Genomic DNA, 18,773 nt, shown 5'->3' with positions numbered 1-18,773 from the left:
TCTTGTCATGACAGGTACCCTTAATGTCTAACTCATGCTGTGGTTGGTGAGCTGAGCGCCCGTATCAGTGCCTCCTTGATGAGAGATGTGGTTCAGAGCTGCTATTTAACACACACACTTCTGTGGCTTATAGTTAATCTTAGAATCGAGGAGATACTACAGGTTTCTGGTGGCTTGAAACTGTTAGCTGTCCTACAGTTCAAAAGAAGGGTCTGAATTTGATCTTTTATGCTGACGTGCCCAGCACTTCACACATCCCAGTTTTGTAACAGTATTGAGCTCTACTTCAGAGAGATCTGAGATTTGGGAGTAAGGTGGGGAACATGAAGGTGCCCAGTCCTTCCCCGTCTTCAGCACTTGTTCCACACGCTGTAGACATGCTGTGCAGTGCACAGAAACAGTCAGGTCTTTGACTTGACTAAACGCAGGTGAGGTTATGAGAAAGACGAGGTGCCCAGCTGCAAGTGCAGTCAGCAGAACCAGGTAGTCTTTCTTGCTTTTTCGGTACTCCTACCACGATATCTCAAAGGCAAAGACTGATTAGATAAGATCCTCTATTACTGTTATTGGGAACTCGTTTCAAAACATCACTCCTTTGATGGTTAGAAGCTGTCATTAATTTCCAGCCCGAAGGGTCTGAGTAGCCATTCTTCCATGGGATAAACTTTCTTCTTTAACTTCAATAGCTCTCCTCTTCCCAGTGTTTCTCCTCCATGTGTTCATGTTGAGCGTCCTTAGCTTGACTCAGCTAGACCAGCCGACTGCTCCAGTACTTTGATTCACACCAGACTGGCAAATTAAAATCAATTATCTGCCCTGGCCATCTCAGACATTCTTGCCCCCAGTCTACAGGGCTGAACCACTGCGAACAGTAGCCTGGTGCTGAAAGGAGGACCACAATTAGCGCTGCTTTACCTTAATATCCTGAGCTGCAAAAAGTTAAGCAGCACTCTGCTGAGCCACTTCTGCAAAGGCAATGGGGAAGAAATAACCAAATCTCACTGCAACCGTCTCCTCTGTGGGCTCTCCATTAACCCCACCATCCTTATCCCAGCTTTTGGGCTGGTACAGGGAAAATCAGTTGTACTGGTTGATGGAGGAGGTATCAGCTCACCATTCAGGTAAGGTGATGTGGTGCACCCCAATAAATCGGAGGTTTGAGTTATGAGTTCAGCTTGTTTACACGAAGAAGAGGCAGTTTTTTATTCTGATACATCTGAAGAGAGTGGAAGGCTGAAGAGCAGTTGTGGTTTAGTTCTTAAAGGCTTGTTTATTAGCGGTCTGGTTAAGAAAGTAGAGAAAAGTCAAGAGAAAGTTGAGTGTTATCCTTAAAGCGCTGGATCTTGTAGTGCTGTTAGTGTAAATAAAAAGATTAAAAATAAGGCCAGCACAGCTGCAAAAACTTCTAAGATTGAATTTTACGCATAGGAAAGAAACAGTTACAAATTTGTTTCCAATCAAATGGTCAATTCTAATTATTTTTCTTTATTTAAAAATTATATCAATAAATTATATTCATGATACTTGTTTTATCTGCTGCTAATGAATTTTTTCCTCTTCTGAAAACACCTCAACACTAGCATTCTTTATTTATTTGTTTGTTTTTAAAACTTATACATGCTAAGTCTGGAAAATGAGGTTTAAAATACTTGGGGACTTCTGTGTTCATCGATGCATGCTTAGTCTTTGCTCTGCCCCTGTGTCCATCTGCATTTTGATAGTCTTCAGTTACACGAATCTGTAACTCAGCTTTTATATACCTGTGTTTTGTTTAGTGTTTACATAGGATGAGCTTGGAAGTCCTAAAAAACACACACACACAAAATATAATTATTTTTTTCTCTCTTCTTCCTCAGAATATTAAATGTTTTTCGCCACTGGGTAGAGCACCATTTTTACGATTTTGAAAGAGATCTGGAGTTGCTAGAGAGATTGGAGACGTTTATTTCAAGTGTGAGAGGTATGGTAATTGGTAGTCCTCTGTTCTTCCCCATTTTGATACAGCCTGCTGTTCTAATGCTCATGGGTTTTAGGCGTGAAAATATCTTCACACATGAGTAATTTTAATGCCTTTAATGGAGCTGTTATTTAACTCTCCTTTATATGAGCAATATTTGGCCTGAATCATACGTAAATAGCTACCAAAAAATGATTTCACACATTGTGGTATTGTTTAACTTCAATGTATTTACTTTTGGGTAGTAGAGTTCATCCTTGCCTGACTCTGTAACAGACTTGTGAGAATTCAGAATTCTTTTACCTCCCTTCTTTGCTTTAAATTTGTAGAGAATTCCTTCCCTGTTGGTTAATGAATTTTTCCATATTCTTCTCCCATTAATTTAAAATTCTAGCTGAAAATCATTATCCTTTTAAGAAAGGACACTTGTTCCATTTGGTATCACTTTCTCTGGAGCAACCCTTTACAAACTAGTAGATTTTTTGGGCAGCCTAGATGGAGGGCCAGCAGTGTTGGCATGGCAGTTTGCATCATTGTCCTGGCAATGCTAGACTTTACTTTTCAGATTGTCGGACCATATGTGGGGCAATACCACGCTGAGCCAAACTTTGAGACCCATAGTTTATCTTTTGCAGAGGTTTCTATTGCTGACCAGAGAGAAATAATTCAATTTTGGGGGTTAGTCTTGAAAAGTTACTTGTCTTGAACTGCTGAAGGTACTTCTTGTCTTGTCCATGATGTTCTGTACTGTAAATGTTGGACTGATGGTGTAAACGTTTTTTTTTTTAATCTTTTCATTATGCTGTGCACTAGTACAGCATATTGCAAAGTTTCCACTTTAAGCTTTTTTACTTTTTTTCAGTTATTTTCATTTTAGTAGGTGAAGCTAGCAATCAAAAAGATGGTTGCAGTTTAGGGGAAACAGTAAAATGCAGTGTGTGCACGGTCACTTTTCTCCCACTAAACATGTCAGTGGATGCATTTAAATGCAACTGGACACCAAAAAATTTGTTGGTGTGTATTTGCAAACTGACACAAGTGCAAGAACCCATGAGACAAAAATAAATAATGAACTGCAAACCTAATCAATTTTCCTGCAGAAATGCAGTATTTTGAGTGCACGTGCGTATTTTGTTGGTTTCATTAAACTATCAAAAATAAGTTAAGATGACATTAAAAACATTTTTTATGGTTTATGTTTTGTAGGAAAATCCATGAAGAAGTGGGTGGAATCAATTGCTAAAATCATCAAAAGAAAGAAAGCTCAAGCAAATGGGATCAGTCACAACATCACCTTTGAGAGCCCGCCTCCCCCCATCGAGTGGCACATCTGGCGCGTTGGGCACAGCGAGACCCTGGACCTGATGACTCTGCACCCCATAGAAATTGCTCGGCAGCTGACGCTTCTGGAGTCTGACCTGTACAGGTAGAGGTCTCTTAGTTCTATCTGAGCAAGAAAGTTCATAGAATCAGTCAAAAGTACCTCCCCTTGTTTTACAGGGCTTGTGGAAGTAGGTTTTCTGTTTGGTACTGAAATATACAAGAGAAAAGGTGTTTTTACATTTCTATATGAGATTTCTGATAACATAACTGAATAAATACAGTAGTTGAGGAAACTAAAGTATTATGAGTAGGTAATATCAATTTATAGTCTCCTTGTTAAGAGCAAACTTCGTTACATTAATAAAAAACTTTTATTGTGTCATAAAAAACACATGATTGTCTCTCCCCCTTTGCTTAATAGATGCATAGCAAAGTCCTAGGCGTTACACACAATATAACTTACAGGACTGGTACATCGGGGTCCTCTAATCTAGTTCTGAAGAGTTTTTTAGTCTGGTTTCATAAATGCTCTGCTGTTTCTGTGCTTTGTTGTTACTGATCATAAATAAAGCTAGCCTCGATGTGAGAGCTGAGTTTTGCCAGGTAGAAGTTCTTTAAGATCTTACGAAACAAAAAGGTGAAGCATCCTTTAATGCTTCAGTGATAACAGGTTTTCAATGGAAATAGGTCACTTTTCCAGCAGGTTGCTCCAAGTACTTTAGGTTCCTATTAAAAAAAAGATTTTAATTGCCTTTAAGATTCTTTCTTCTGCCTTCAGGAGATTAAACTTAACTCCTTTGTAATTTTCTTATGTGGAAATGCTTATTCAAAAATGCCAATTTCAGTTAAGATAAAAATGGATTTTCTTCTATCCGCAAGTACTCATCGAAAAGTTATTTTAAGTAACTGTTTTTCTTATACTGGGTTGTATTTGTGAAATACCAAGTCGTGATTAAGGGAAGAAATAATCTTTTAATGCAAACACGGAACACAATTATTATTTGTATTGAACAATCCTGTTCATCTTGCTTTATCATAACAGGGCAGTACAGCCTTCTGAACTCGTCGGTAGCGTGTGGACTAAAGAAGATAAGGAAATTAACTCCCCAAATCTGTTAAAAATGATTCGTCACACTACAAATCTTACTCTTTGGTTTGAAAAGTAAGTAAAGTGATGGTGATTTTAGTATAGTGGCATTAACTCCTTCTGAAATTGAGAAGCGTTTTTGTCTTACTTGAATTCTGTTGCCTTGAATCTTGACATAGTAGTAGAGTATTGCAGTAATTTCAGGTTTTATTTCTAAGTCCATGCCATGCCAATCATGTGTTTCCTCCATTTAAAAAAATTAAATAGATTTTTTCCCAGTACTGTCCACATGGTCAACATGTGTCCTACTTTTATTTCTACAGTACATCAGAGGGCACTGAAGGCAAAGCAGGGCACTTTTCTGCATCTCTTTTGAAAATGCTCTTGTATCTATCCCCTTAGCTTAGTCTCTCTCCCTTCTCATGACGCATCACTAAGGACTTCTGAAGATGTGGCCATGCTGCAGTCAAAAGGGTGTAGCAGTTTGTACGTGTATATCTAACCTCATGAGCTTAAAATGCTATCATAGATACTGCAGCATGAGAGAGGCACCCTGCTTAACCTGGATTGTGCTTGGGTCTTGCTTTATTTTAGAGTATGTGCCAAAATCATCTTGTTATTCCAACCTAAACATATATAAGATGTGATTACATAAATTTGTACTTGAGATTTTTGACAGTGCACCAAAACATGCCTGCTAGACACACTATACAGTTTTCACTTGGATATTTTGCTAGCCACTAAATTAATTTGCTAGCTTGCTGAGATTTCAGGTTCTGTTTATCAGTACTTCTCAAGTTACGTCTTTTGATTAGGTGCATAGTGGAAACCGAGAACTTCGAAGAGCGAGTGGCTGTGCTGAGCAGGATTATAGAAATCCTGCAAGTTTTTCAAGATCTGAATAATTTCAATGGTGTTCTGGAGATAGTCAGTGCAATGAACTCCGTGTCAGTGTACAGATTAGATCACACGTTTGAGGTAAGCTCTGGGCATTGCTCTTGAGAAAAAAAATAAACAGAATCCAGAAATAAATCAGACAAACTTCATAAGTGAAATCCATATTGTACTTGCTTTCTTAGAAGAAAACAAGTTAATTATGAGACAGAGTTACTTTAAAAGTTACAAGACAACATGAGATGGACGGGTTGTCTCAAAGGATTTGTAACAGGAAGTGGAGCTTTTCAGCAGATGTTTTCTCACTTGTATTCAGCTCAAAAAGGGGAAACAGCATGGACATTTGATTGTTAACTTGTCTGAAACAACCCCGTTGCTTCAGTCCAGTGTTTTATGTGTGTGAAAGGGGAGGGTCCCAGGGCTGAGAACCCTGGACTGGAACACTTGAACAGCAGAATTTCCTACCTACACAAGGACCATGGGGATAGAGGGGATAGCTAAAGCTCAGATTTCAGTTGTTCAGCAGCACTTCTTTTGAATGAGAGTCTCTGACAATTCACATTGTTAAGAGACAAAAACAAATGGTTGCTGACTGCTTTAGGTGGACACTAGGAAGAGAGCCTAGGAAGAGTTACTGAACTGATGATGCTGTAGTCAAGAGCCAAACCATTTACAGAAGAGTTTCTTTCAAATATTAATTTGAGTTGCTAAGTTTTGGTAAGAAACCGAGGTAATTACCTTGTATTTTCTAACCGTGCTGTTGAGATCTGCATAGCTTTTATTTTCTTTTTTTTTTCCTCTTTGACAACTTAGGCACTACAGGAAAGAAAAAAAAGAGTTTTGGATGAAGCGGTAGAACTAAGTCAAGATCACTTTAAAAAATACCTAGCTAAGCTCAAGTCAATCAATCCACCCTGTGTGCCTTTCTTTGGTAAGTAACACCAGAATAGGCTAATATCGTGTGTGATGTCTTTCTTAAATTGGGTTTGATGCAGATGTGTTAATCTTGATTATAGTAATGGGTGGTGTTCTGCTCTAAAAAATATTTATTTGTTACTTTTAACTTCCTAGGTTTGTAATGATTTTAGACTTAGTGTCTTCTACATAAAACTTATTTTTCTAATTTAATAATGCAGATTACTGGTATTATTGGTATGAGTATTACCCCACTTCATTTTACTCTGCTTCTGCATTGGTGAGCTGATTGTGGCAATGACCTGAAGATGTTTTTCTGAATTCAGATCTCATGTTAAGGAGTTGAAACATCTTATTTCAATAATACATTGTTCCTTTGTAAAATGCAAACTTAATTTATTCTTATCAGTTAGTAAACTGTTGGAGCGTTAAAGGGAATGGTCTACTTGTACTTGGACTTTTTTTTTTATCATTCATTCATTATAAAGAATGAAATTAGATCTTGGAAATAAAATGAACTTTCAAATCCATTTCTTTTCTATCAGGAATATACCTAACAAATATTTTGAAGACAGAAGAAGGGAATCCTGACTTCCTTAAAAGACAAGGGAAAGAATTAATTAATTTCAGCAAAAGGAGAAAAGTGGCTGAAATCACAGGAGAAATCCAGCAGTATCAAAATCAGCCTTACTGCTTACGGATAGAGCCAGAAATTCGGGTAATCAAAAACTTAAATATCTCCTTTGGGGGTAAGAGAAGGAAAAGAATGCACACAACCAAAAATGGTCAGTCGTTCTGCCAGCGCTAGACCTAATCTTGTGTGATCAGTGACCATCAGAAGAGGGAGGAAATGGTGGCTGGTCTGTGGCAGCAGACAACAAAAACGTTGCAGCAAAGGGCCAGCCAGAGCCAGGTATCTGCTTTCTTGGGTTCCGTGTTCTGGGTCTCGTTCATCCTCTTGCTGGTCTGCGGCCTGGTATTGGTGAGATTTTCTAGCAGCAGAACAGTGCATGAGACGCAGTGACTGAGCAGCAGAACTTTGGAAGAAAAATCAGTTTCTTCTGGCCTAAAGTGCTGGGTGTAGCTTCCACTATTCCTGTTCCAGTGCCTCACGGCCCTCCGTAGAGGTGCTCCAGCCCTCTGAGCATCTTCATGGCCCTCCTCTGGACCCTCTCCAACATCCCCACATAATTTTTGTGCTGGGGGCCCAGCCCTGGACACAGGGCTCCAGGTGGGGCCTCACAAGGGCAGGGCAGAGGGGCACAATCCCCTGCCTGCCCTGCAGCCCACCTCTCTGGTGATGCAGCCCAGGACTCAGTTCCCTTCTGGGCTGCAAGCAGGCAGTGACCCTACTGACCCAGCCTCCTTACGCTGCTGCGTTACATAAATGGGGCATGTGGAGGTGTCAGCCAGCATGAGCTTGAGAAATGAGAAAGCCTCAAGAGGTTACTTAGATAAGAAAAACACCCAGTGCATCCCAGATCATTTAAAGTAAATTAAAAGAAAACGATGGAACCTGAGCCAGGTAAAGGGAAGTGTTTGTGTAGAGGGGTAATAATGATTGAAAAGAATAGTTTGAAGTACCCAGACATCTTCCTGAGTGCACAGCTAATTGTAACCTTTCCAGAAAACAGCTCTGTGTGTAGCTCTCTCAGCTTGTGAGCAGCAGCAGTCAGGAAGCAACAAAGAACTTGGTTACATAAAGAATTAAATGGGCAATAATGCTGTTGTTTAAAATGTTATTTGCATTGTGTGTTTAATTGCTGTGGACATTTCTGGGAAGGGTTTTGAAGATTTACAGTATTCTCAAGCCAAGAAGTGAAATAAACTCAAGGGATGGCAGGATTTGTGCTTTAAAAGTATAAAGAACAAATAGGAAATGTAATTCATCACCCAGAGGCTCCAGCTGCACCAGGGAGCTTCGCTCTGTGCCATGCCCTGGGTGCCAGTCCTACCTTACCATGCCTTACCTCCTGTCCTCGTGCCATATCACCAGATTCAGTCCCTGCCTCTGACCTTCCTGCTTTTGTCCTCTGTCCCTTCCTGTCCTTTGTAGTTAACTGATGACATCCAAAATTCCCCTAAAAATGGCACTGGCATAATAACACTTGCTTTCACTACGGCATGATCTGATTCGGCTCCTTCCCAGATCTGTGCTGTTACCTGAAGGGAAGTGTCCAGGGCACGGTTGTATGGCCTGGAACACTGCCAGGCTGTAAATGATCAAGTAGTTAAAAAAAAAAATACTAGCAAAGTTTACAGAAAACTTCATTTTACATGTCTGGGTATTTGAAATAAGGTCATTTATTTCAGGAAACTTACCAGGATCTTCGATTATTTCTTGTATAGTATTTTTTTATTTTTTTTTATTTTTTTTTTATCAGGGAGCACTCTACCATCTCTTTTTCTTGTCAAAAAGTTACAGAATAGTGAAGAGCTAGATTTTTCATTCAAATTCTTGCTCTATGCATGTGTGGTTTTTTTTGTTGTTTGATTGTCTGTTTTTTAATGTTATTGATGCTTGTTTCATTTAGAAGTTCTTTGAAAATCTCAATCCTATGGGGAAGATACCAGAAAAGGAGTTTACAGATTACCTGTTCAACAAGTCATTAGAAATTGAACCTCGAAACTGCAAGCAACCACCTAGATTTGTAAGTCTTGGCCTGTAAATTACATAGATGAAATCCACTAGCTGCCAGGAAAAAGAATACTTTGTTAACTCAGTAAGCCATGTACATTTTCTCTGGAATTCTGTCTCATGAGATTAATTTCCAGCAAAATGTGACTTAAAAATATTTTTATTTCAGGGGTTTGTTGTTACTGAAATATACTGCCTTTAGCTTATTTTGGAATGAATTCTTCTTTTCCCCCAAACCTAAAATATTACAGTTTACATTTGGGTTTCTTACTTTATAGTCATTTGGTAGAATATGCAATAACATTTCATAGCATCAAAAGTTGTTATAAAATATTAATATTAAGAAACTGGTTTTATAGATGTTATATTTTCTTTAATACACTTATTTTCTGTTATTTATTTGTCTAAGTATTTTGTATTACTGCAAAAAAATGAAGTGCAGCATAGAATTGACAAGGTACAACCTTCTTGCAGAGTAAAATATGATTTGAAGGTGTAGCTGTGTTTTTCTTAAAAAAAAAAAAAGAAAAGCTTCTGGGACCTAGAGTTCTTTTTTTAAGCAGAGAAATACGGCTCATGAGAACACTCATGAGTGTTCTACATGTTGTAATTGTGCATTTGAGTAGCTGGAGATTTATCTAATTTTTAAGAGCCATCAATCATTTTAGCAATCTCCTTTTAGAGGAATGACTAAGATGATATTGCAACTATGGCAAGAAACTGGCAGAAATTACTGTTGCAAAAATGCTGTTTACAGTAATTTCTCTCTTCTTTTTTTCTTCCTTTTCTAAAAATAGAAACTCATGCTGCTCTCTCTGTTATCTGGGCATGAATTCTTTATAGTTTGTGTCTTCCAAAGTAGACATTCTTATGGGAATTTCAGGAAGGTCCAGTTCTGGGTGCTGTAATGTGGTGGAGTCACGCATACCACCACAGGATGGGAACGGAGCTCGTCTTCAAAGCATGGGCTTTGATCTGCGCTGTGTTACACCTGAGTCTGATGAGGCTTGTTTCAGGCACACCAGTAATGCGTGTGTAAGAATTTCAGACTGATTCACCCAGCGTGCATACACGGCATGCGCCTGAGCTTGTCCGTAGTCCTGGACACATGCAGGGGCCTGGAGACTTTCACGTCTTACGTTGCTGTTATGTGAAGCTCTTCTGCAAGCCTATGGAGGCACTCGAAATAACTCCCTGCCAAGATTGTGACTTGCTCTTCCCTCTATTTTGTCATGACTGACGTGCATCTGAAATTTGACTATTCGTTCTTCATAGCTGTGAGAATATTTAATAAGCTGGAAAAAAAGATTTTTAAGCCGCATCCCTAACTTTTCAGTAAACTCCTGTAGTACAGGTAACAACCTCAAGTCAGTTGCAAAGAGGCTGTAACACTTTCATATGTATTTGATAAGTACCTTTTAAAATTGCTCGTAGAGACTTGGTGATTTTGCTCTCAGCAGTGTTAGCAGTACTAACCAGCTTTATTTCTTCAGCCTAGAAAAACAACGTACCCCCTAAAATCTCCTGGGATAAGGCCCAATACCGGCAGACACGGCTCCACCTCTGGCACCTTGAGAAGTCATCCATTACCACTTGAAAAGGAACCGAGTAAGATAAGTTTCAGTAGAATTACTGAGGCAGAGCATGAATCAACAGTATCGGCACCAACTTCTCCAAACACGCCGTCTACTCCACCAGTCTCTGCTTCTTCAGAGTTCAGCGTATTTTCAGACGTTGATCTCAACAGTTCTTATGGTAAATATGTTTTAATAGTTGTTGCTGCTGTCCCTCCGGATTCCAAACTGTTGGTCTTTGTGCCAGCCTTTAAAAAAAATCATTGCAAAATTTAGTTGTGAACGATGAAGTTCCTGAATCAGTGCTGTATGTACTGCAGTTTGGAAATGCCTGCCCTAAGTAGTTAAATAACAAGGGATATTTCCAGTCTTTTGGCCTACTAAAGCTGAGGCAATCTGTGCTGGGAGATGTCCCCGTGAGGCTTTACAGGGACTGCGCCTGCTTTACCACGTATGGCACCTTTGTAAAGAGACAGTGCTGAGAACCTGGAGTCCACGCCAGTGCGTTTCAGGAGCATTCCTGTGGACTGAACACACTCTAGAGATTCTGGTTTCGTTTCCTTTGAAGAGAATCCAGTCTGTATATTTGGAGATGTGAACCAAAGCGCCAGAAAGTGGGGGGTGGTCAGGGCGCTCGCTGCAAAATGCAGTCTTGATTAAAAAATGATCCTCTTAGCATAGATGCACTAATATGCTCCCAAGCTTTGCTTGTAGCTGTGAGCAGCTCCTTGGTCTTAGGAGCAGCCTGTGAGAGGCCTTGCCTCCTCTCAAAGGGAGCTGCAGACTGGGCAGGCAGGTTAATCCTCATGGGGGGTAAGTGACAAGATCTATATGGCAAATGCTGAGGGCGTGTGGGCTGTAGGGGAAATGAATGACAACGTGGTGGTGTCCAACAGACTGTAATAATGAAGTTTAATTCCCAGCATAACTTAAAATCTTTTGTTCAAGAATATTTTTCGTAGGAAAGCTTAATTTGTGTTAGCAGTAGATAAACTTAGAAAATCTGGTCGTCTTTGAGGTCATTCACGAGCATGCTTTGTGCTGTAGTGGAGATGTTCTGTCTGGAAAATCTTTAATCCGTTTTTCATTTAACAGGTAACAATAGCATCTTCGCTCCCGTCACTTTGCCACAGTCGAGTGAGTACTGTAACTCTATTAAACGTTTCCTTTAACTTTGCTTTTCCTGGCTTCAGGAGAGCTGAATAGTAATTAAATGGTCTCTGAAATCTGGGATAAAATATGGACCGTGCTCGTTAAATAGAGTTCTGAGGGGAGTTTTTTACAGGCTTTAGATCAACCATCCAGTAAAGCAGTCTAAAAAATCTAAGAACTGTCTGATCTTTTTTTTTCCCAGGCCTCTAGTATGATGTTGCTTCTCTTTTGAATGTCCTTGATGATTGTTTTGTTTGACTAATGATACAAACGAAGCAACCTGATAATTTAGCATTACCACTCAGTGAAAATAATTGTTCTATTGCTGGGGAATTAAGAGGTGCTTTTTGTACCACAGCTGTGAGGGAAATCCTGTATTCATCTGCCTTTTGAGCTTCTCTTTTTTCACTCCCCTATTACGCAGACATATATAATTCTTCATAATATGAACATTTCAAACTGGAGAGCGCAGTTGCCTGACGCACTGGTACAGAGTGCTGCGCACTTCGAAGCGAAAAAGCAAAGGTGTGACAAAAGTCACATACAGCTCGGGGGTTGTGCTGTTTCTTTGAGGATTTTTTCCTCGGTAAAACAGAAGAATTTGGAACGTAATAAAACGCTGTGAGAGTTATCACCATCTCTTCAGTGCAGCGTATAATTCTTCTGCTTTAGAAACGCTGCAAAGCTATTAACAAAGCCTCGAAACTTCCAAATTTGAGCATGTACCCATAGGGCTGAGAGAACAAACTTTCCACTCAAAAGTGTAACTGAGCCGTGTGGCCAAACTGCAGGTGCTGTGGTAAACAGGCAAATTCTGCAATACAGAGAGGATTGCAGTGCAAGTTGTTGAAGTACCCGCTAGGAGTTGACTTCATTTTATTTATTTTTGGGTCCTTTAGCATTGACTGCTAACTGCTGACGTGTATCTTTGATTTTGGAAATGGGAGACCACTTTGTAAAGAGTATATCTGATGAAAGAAATGAATGAGAGTTTCATGCAGCTGCAATGTAGTGGTTCATGTTGCTGTTGAACACAAAGATCTGCTTGTTGGAATTTCATCTAGTTTGGTGTAATATTCTTGAATACGTTCCTCAGATACTACACAAGCAGTAAAACACCGGCTCTTCTCTCTCCAGAGACTTTCTTCAGCTCGTGGGGTAGCTTTCCTAAACTAAGTGACGAACCTCAAAACCCTCCCCCGCTTCCTCCTCGCAAAAAGATGGATCAGGATGCTTCTAACGCTAAGGTATATTTTCCCTGTATTGAATAGCTTTGATAATAAATCACTGAACGTCTAGCCAGGTTGGATTTTGTTAGTCTTTTGAAGATTTGGCACATTTCAAATGCAGTGCTCCAGTTACTCCTTTTGAAGTTTCAGGTTCCCAGTATCCAAATCCTGCTTAGCTGCTTTGGGAACATACCGGTCATAATCAGATCAAAGATAGGGCTATGCCAGTATCACATTTGTGACAGCACCAGTAACAAACTTGAAGAAAATTCAGCAGCTCTCAGGAGATAATGCTCTTCACCTAAAAATCTCCGTTTCTTACGGTGCCTTTTTCTCTCATAATGTCGTAGGGAAGTTTAAAATCGGATGACGATCCCCCCGCAATCCCACCCCGGCAGCCGCCACCTCCAAAGATACAGCCTCGTGTTCCTGCTTACACTGGCTCCTTCGAGCAGCCTCTGCACAGCCCTCCTCCGCCGCCCCCTCGGGACCCTCTTCCTGAGACTCCGCCGCCAGTACCGCACCGGCCTCCCGAACACTTTATCAACTGCCCTCTCAACCTGCAGCCGCCGCCGGTGGGACGCTTGCACAGAGATCCCGAGTGGTTCAGGGAGGCTGGCACGGGCCCCAGCTCTCCTGGCACTCCTCCCAGCACTCCCTCTCCACGGGTCCTGCGCCGCTGCTGCGTGACCAGCGCCAGTCACAACAACCTGGTCCACCCGCCCGCGCCCCCCGTCCCGCCCAGGCAGAATTCGAGCCCTCAGTTACCCAAACTGCCACCAAAGACTTACAAAAGGGAGCTCTCCCACCCGCCTTTGCACAGACTGTCTTTGCTAGAAAATGCAGAAACTCCTCAATGACCTTAGCCATAGTAGTCATTGACACTGGAATAGTATTTGTAAAGTTCCTTTTTTTTTTATTTATTCGAAGAAGGCAGTGTATTTTAGTACTTTTCACAAATTATGCTCTTAAAGTGCTGCTGATCAAACAAAAAAAATAGCTTAAATTGGAAAAATAAGACGACACACACTCTAGCCTGCGTCTGTTCGACAGCATTACCCTCAGGTGGTCAGCAGCATTGCCTTGTTTCACGTCCTTAGTGCCGACAGTTATGCCAGTATACAAAATATATCTTTTTGCACTGTAAACTACACTAATTGAGTTTAAACTGACATCATTTAATTGCACTGAGCCAAAAAAGGTGCGTCTGTGGATTTTTTTTTTTTCAAATTTGAGCACTAGTGGCCTTTTTTAAAAAGAACAATGGGATGATTACCCAACGGCAGGATATACAGCGTTTCCTGATTTTAAACCTCTGGCCACTTGCCTTCTAACTCTGTGTGGGCTTGGAGGTTCGTGAGTGACAGCTACTGTTCCCAAATATTTTAATGCCATGTCTTAATTGCCATTGATTTGCTGCTGAAGACAAAAAAAAAATAGATTGAAATCTAAAAGAAGATACCAAAATACTCAGTTGGTCTTGATTATTTTGAGGAAGTATGAACAAGGACTGCCTGTCTCAGATACTGGAAAGGATCCCTAGTACTTAGCATGCATCTTGTTCAGATGTGCCTTTTTGTTTTGGTAGGTGAAGATGTCTTAAGCTAAAGAGTTGTCTACTGTTCTGGAGAACAAAGCTATATGCCATGTATGTACAATTGTTTATATTGTATATTTACAAATAATGCTAATAACCTGTATAAATTGAAGTGACGTGAGGCCTATAATACAGTCTGCTACTCTCGCAATCCTATACGGTCAGAAGTGTTTCCTCTGGCTTAGGAACAGTCTTGCCTTCCAAACCTAATACCTTCCTTTAGATCTCACTTAACTTAATCGTGAATCCATTTTGGAAATTGGTAGCATTTAAACCAGCAAACACTTTAAAGCTTTATTAAACTTTTTAAACTGATAAGTGAATGGAACTTTTATTTGCCAGTTGAACTACTTGTTTGAACTGGTGTGAGAGTGAGTCTGTTTTACTGGTAGTACTGTAGCAGCATTTATAAAGTGGTCAGAAGCCACATTTTATTTACTGGTCTGTGGCCTTTTACTGTGCTTTGTATCAGAGTTCTTAACAAGATTAATAAATCACCCCAGTCTTAATTTTCAAGAGCTTGAGCAGTGCGTGTTCCTTGTAAGGACAAGGTTTGGAACTGGATTTAGTAAGTCTGCAGTACAAAATGCCCCAATTTTCCACGTTGCTATTCTCAGCTTTTGTTGTCGTTTCTTCTGCAATTGCGTCCACACCGTGCTGCAAGCAAAGTTTCAAGGAAGCTGAGCGTGACACATGACAGCTCCCTGGGAGCGTGTCCTTTCCCTCCACCTGCTAACCCACCAGATAGATGCCTCAGCCCTTCTAGCTGGAGAAGTGGTTTCCATTTTTTCCAGTTCCTGTCTGGAGGCTGAGCGCTGTGGTGGGATTTAAAGCAGCTCAGGCTTCCAAGTCACACTGTGGCTTTTCATCAGCCTGCTTATGTTGCTGCCACCGTGTCAGGCACTTCCTCAGGAAGAGGAGAGACAATACGCCTGGAAAGGAGTGCTAATTCTCTTCTCCTGGGAAGATGCATCTTGGTGTCTGTCTCTTGGACATTCTTCTCCTGCCTGTCCCCTTCACGCTCCTTTCCTGAGAACATACAAATGTCAGCTTTTTGTACCTTCCTATACAAGTGCTTAGACCAGACGCATGTTCCATATCCCATATTACAATGCAGCATAGCTTTATTTTGGTCCTGATTCAGCAAAGTCCTCACCAGACCGCTTTAAGCTGAGCATCTGCTGATTAGTAATGGCCTCCCATGTATGTCAAAGTACTTCCCTCCATCGAGACCCTGAATAGAATAGATCAGTGTGAAGAGACCTCCAAAGATCATCTAGTGCAACTGCCTGGCCATTTGAGGGCTAACCAAAAGTTAGAGCTTGTCATTGAGGGTGTTATCCAAATGCCTCTTGAATACTGACAGCCATGGGGCATCAGCTAGGAAGCCTGTGCCAGTGCCTGACCATTCTCAGGATATTTTTTTTTTTCCTGACATCCAGTCTGAACCTTCCCTGGTGCAGCTCAGTGCCTGCCTCAGTGCTTCCCATTCTCAGGGAGCTGTAAAGAGCAAGGAGGTCTCCTTGTGGCCTCCAGACTGGACAACCTATAAGTGTGCTCACCTCTCCTCACAGGCCATGCCTTCCAGATCCTTTGTGAGGCTCCAACTTGTGATGGAGTTCAAGCAGAGCGTGAAGCTGTGGCAGAAGCAGTGTGTGTTTAGCAGAGCTCCCCTTGGGATGATGCAGGGGCACACCGCTCACGACAGCCTTTTTTAGGTGACGATTTGCATTTTATGTTGGCAGCCTACAACACACATAGGGAGGGACCCATGAAAGGCTTCATTTTTTGATTCTTAAACCTAATTGTGAAAGAGTGGCTTGGGGTGGAAGTTCTACATTCAGATGGGAGCCTATGAGTTTATGTTGTGGTTTTGACAGCAGCAGGTCCCACTAAGCAAGTGCCCAACCAACACCACTGCCTTCCTCAGTTATTCCTCCTCCTCCTGGTGCCTCTTCAGCTGTATTTTGTTGTGCTCTGAACTGGATGTGGAAAAAGATCCCCTTGCTTTTCACAAGGTGTGCTTGGTGTGTCACTGCCCCTCTCGTGAAGACAAGGCTGAGAGCTGGGACCTCACAGCAGCCTGCCAGTGCCTAAAGGGGCTGCAGGACAGCTGGGGAGGGACTCTTTGTCACAAGGTGGGGTGATAGGACAAGGGGGAATGACTTTAAACCAAAAGAGGGTAGGTTTAGAACAGACATTAGGAAGAAATTCTTCCCTCAGAGGGCAGTGAGGTCCTGTCCCAGGCTGCCCCAGGAGCTGTGGCTGCCCCATCCCTGGCAGTGCCCAAGGCCAGGCTGGATGGGGCTGGGGGCAGCCTGGGCTGGGGGCAGGGGGCCCTGCCCATGGCAGGGGCTGGGATTAGATGGGCTGTGAGGTCTCTTCCAGCCCAAACCATCCTGTGGTTCCGTGAAGTGAATCAGCACTGGTGGAGGGCCAGTAAAGCTCTAGCCAGAGGAGAGGAGAGTAGGAACCTCTTAAATTAGATCTCCCGATAGAGGTAATAATGAGGAAACATGTTGCCCAAGGTATTTGGGCAGTGCTAGAAGAACACGCTGCCTGTGCTAGAAAGCAGCAGCAAAACATTGTTCCCGGTTGCATTTCCCATGCGTGAAATATTACCTGTACCTTCACAGAGCCAGTTCTGAAGTTAACTCGAAGTATATAAATCACAGCATGATTCAGAAAAGAGGCCTTGCGTATGGATAACTTACCGCACAATTAAACCGTCTTCCAAGCATAACAGGAGCTGGAAAATGCAAAAACAAAGAACTGTTCCAAAGCAGGGCAGCAAGAGCAATGCCAGCAGCTTTAAAAGTACAGCGGGTACAGAAACGCGCATTCCCAAAGTAACCCTTCTGCTGTGGAAGTGGTCAGAGGCAGGCAGGTTCCCAGCAGCGTGGTTCGCTGGAATGCCAAGATAGCAGTAAATTAACGTTTCAGCTACTTCGTAATTAGAGGGGTGGATAAAAAGAGCAAAAAAAAATGCTAGAGGAAAAATGTGAAATTGCTGGGTTTGAAGTTGGCTGGTGTGGGAAAAGGCAGTTCCCTCAGAAAAGTGCAGATAAACAGATGGAATGTGAAATCGCTTAATAGCAAGCGAAACATCTTGCTAGTTTCTTTCAGTGATCCTATTTTGAGTTACTGGGTTTTAGCAGTTCCTCCTGCTCTGGAGCCAGGATAATTTCTTCAGGCACTATGACTTGGCTACAGCAGATCCAGAACAAAGGGAAAAAAAGAAACCATCTTTAACCATCTTTTATTCTTTTTTTTTTTTTTTTCTTTCCAGATTTCAAATTTTTCCAGTTTTCTAAACTACACCACAGGTCTGAATGGCCCGTTCAGGATTCCTACTAAATGCAGGAACTCCTCCTGAGGGAAGGGAGTGAGCATCAGTAAGAAATGCTAAGAAAGAGAGTAATTAAAGTTTCCAAACATCGAAGGAAAATAACAACAAAAAGCCTTTGCATTTGACGATGTTGACTCACGGTCCACTCATATTCAGCTACTTTTTTAAAACCTTGGAAGTTTAAATGTTGGATGAGGACCTCGAACACCTGGGATTTGTAGCAATGCTGTGGCATTAGGTGGGACTGCGTGCCCACAGCGCTTACAGGCTACAGCCTCTGGTTGCATGGAGCAACTTGTGGAATGGGTTTTGCTTATAAACAAGCTGGAAAGATGCTGGAATCTGATCATATGCTCCCCATGTTTACACAAACACACATGGAAAGTGAACATCTCCAGGTGACATTGGGCACCTGCAGCTCTCCCAGACATCTGCACTGTGCTGGTTTCCAGACCTGTGTTTTTTTGGAAGAGCATTTAGTGTAGGGTGAAGAGAATGGTGATAGAAACCCATTTTTCCTCCACAGCCGACTTTCTTCTGGCTGGTGTTCAACATCGGCCCAGCAGAACGGGAGGGCTGGGCGAGGAAGGTGGGACGAGGGACAGGGATGGGGATGGGGGAACTTTCTCCATGGGGTCTTCACACGGAGGTTTTTCACCTCTAAACTAAACTCTGGCTTTTGTGGACGGCATGTACAAGGTTTTAATGAGCAGACAAGCAGGGACTGCTGTTTCTTCCCTACAGCAACCATGCCTGTTAGCGTGGCAGCTTTACATTTGCCCCTGTGCTGCCAGTGAACAGTAAACTCAGGTGAAAAGGGATTTTCCTGTCAAGCAAGGGCAGCTCAGAATACACTTTCCTGTAGCAGCCAACGTACAGGTGAGTTTAAAAAACAGCTTATGGAGCACTTCTAACGAAACAGCTCCCTGTGGGACCCCCGCTGCTTCAGCGGAGAGTCCGAAGAAGCTGAGTAGGGGGAGCACCGCTCCCTGAGGCGATGGCCCCTGCCGCCATTTCCTTCAGCCCGCTGCGGCCGCCATGGCGGCGGGGCGGCGCCC

At 42.0% G+C, this 18,773-nt stretch overlaps 1 protein-coding gene across 1 annotated transcript in view; it reads left to right on the top strand.

The window, feature by feature from the left end:
- SOS2 (SOS Ras/Rho guanine nucleotide exchange factor 2) overlaps nt 1-14,882 on the top strand; it is a 52,351-nt gene extending 37,469 nt beyond the window's left edge. The window contains exons 13-23 of the mRNA XM_027459535.3: nt 1,857-1,960; nt 3,164-3,383; nt 4,323-4,442; nt 5,183-5,345; nt 6,075-6,192; nt 6,722-6,894; nt 8,711-8,827; nt 10,308-10,569; nt 11,484-11,525; nt 12,678-12,787; nt 13,120-14,882. Coding sequence (XP_027315336.3) covers nt 1,857-1,960; nt 3,164-3,383; nt 4,323-4,442; nt 5,183-5,345; nt 6,075-6,192; nt 6,722-6,894; nt 8,711-8,827; nt 10,308-10,569; nt 11,484-11,525; nt 12,678-12,787; nt 13,120-13,629 — 1,939 coding nt within the window. The 3' untranslated portion in view covers nt 13,630-14,882. The remainder of the gene's footprint in view (nt 1-1,856; nt 1,961-3,163; nt 3,384-4,322; nt 4,443-5,182; nt 5,346-6,074; nt 6,193-6,721; nt 6,895-8,710; nt 8,828-10,307; nt 10,570-11,483; nt 11,526-12,677; nt 12,788-13,119) is intronic.
- Nucleotides 14,883-18,773: the final 3,891 nt, after the last annotated feature.

This window comes from Anas platyrhynchos, chromosome 5 (genome assembly GCF_047663525.1).
Source record: "Anas platyrhynchos isolate ZD024472 breed Pekin duck chromosome 5, IASCAAS_PekinDuck_T2T, whole genome shotgun sequence".
NCBI classification, from domain to species: Eukaryota; Metazoa; Chordata; class Aves; order Anseriformes; family Anatidae; genus Anas; species Anas platyrhynchos.
Note: the sequence above shows the minus strand (reverse complement) of the source record. Positions and strands in the feature narration are given on the sequence as shown.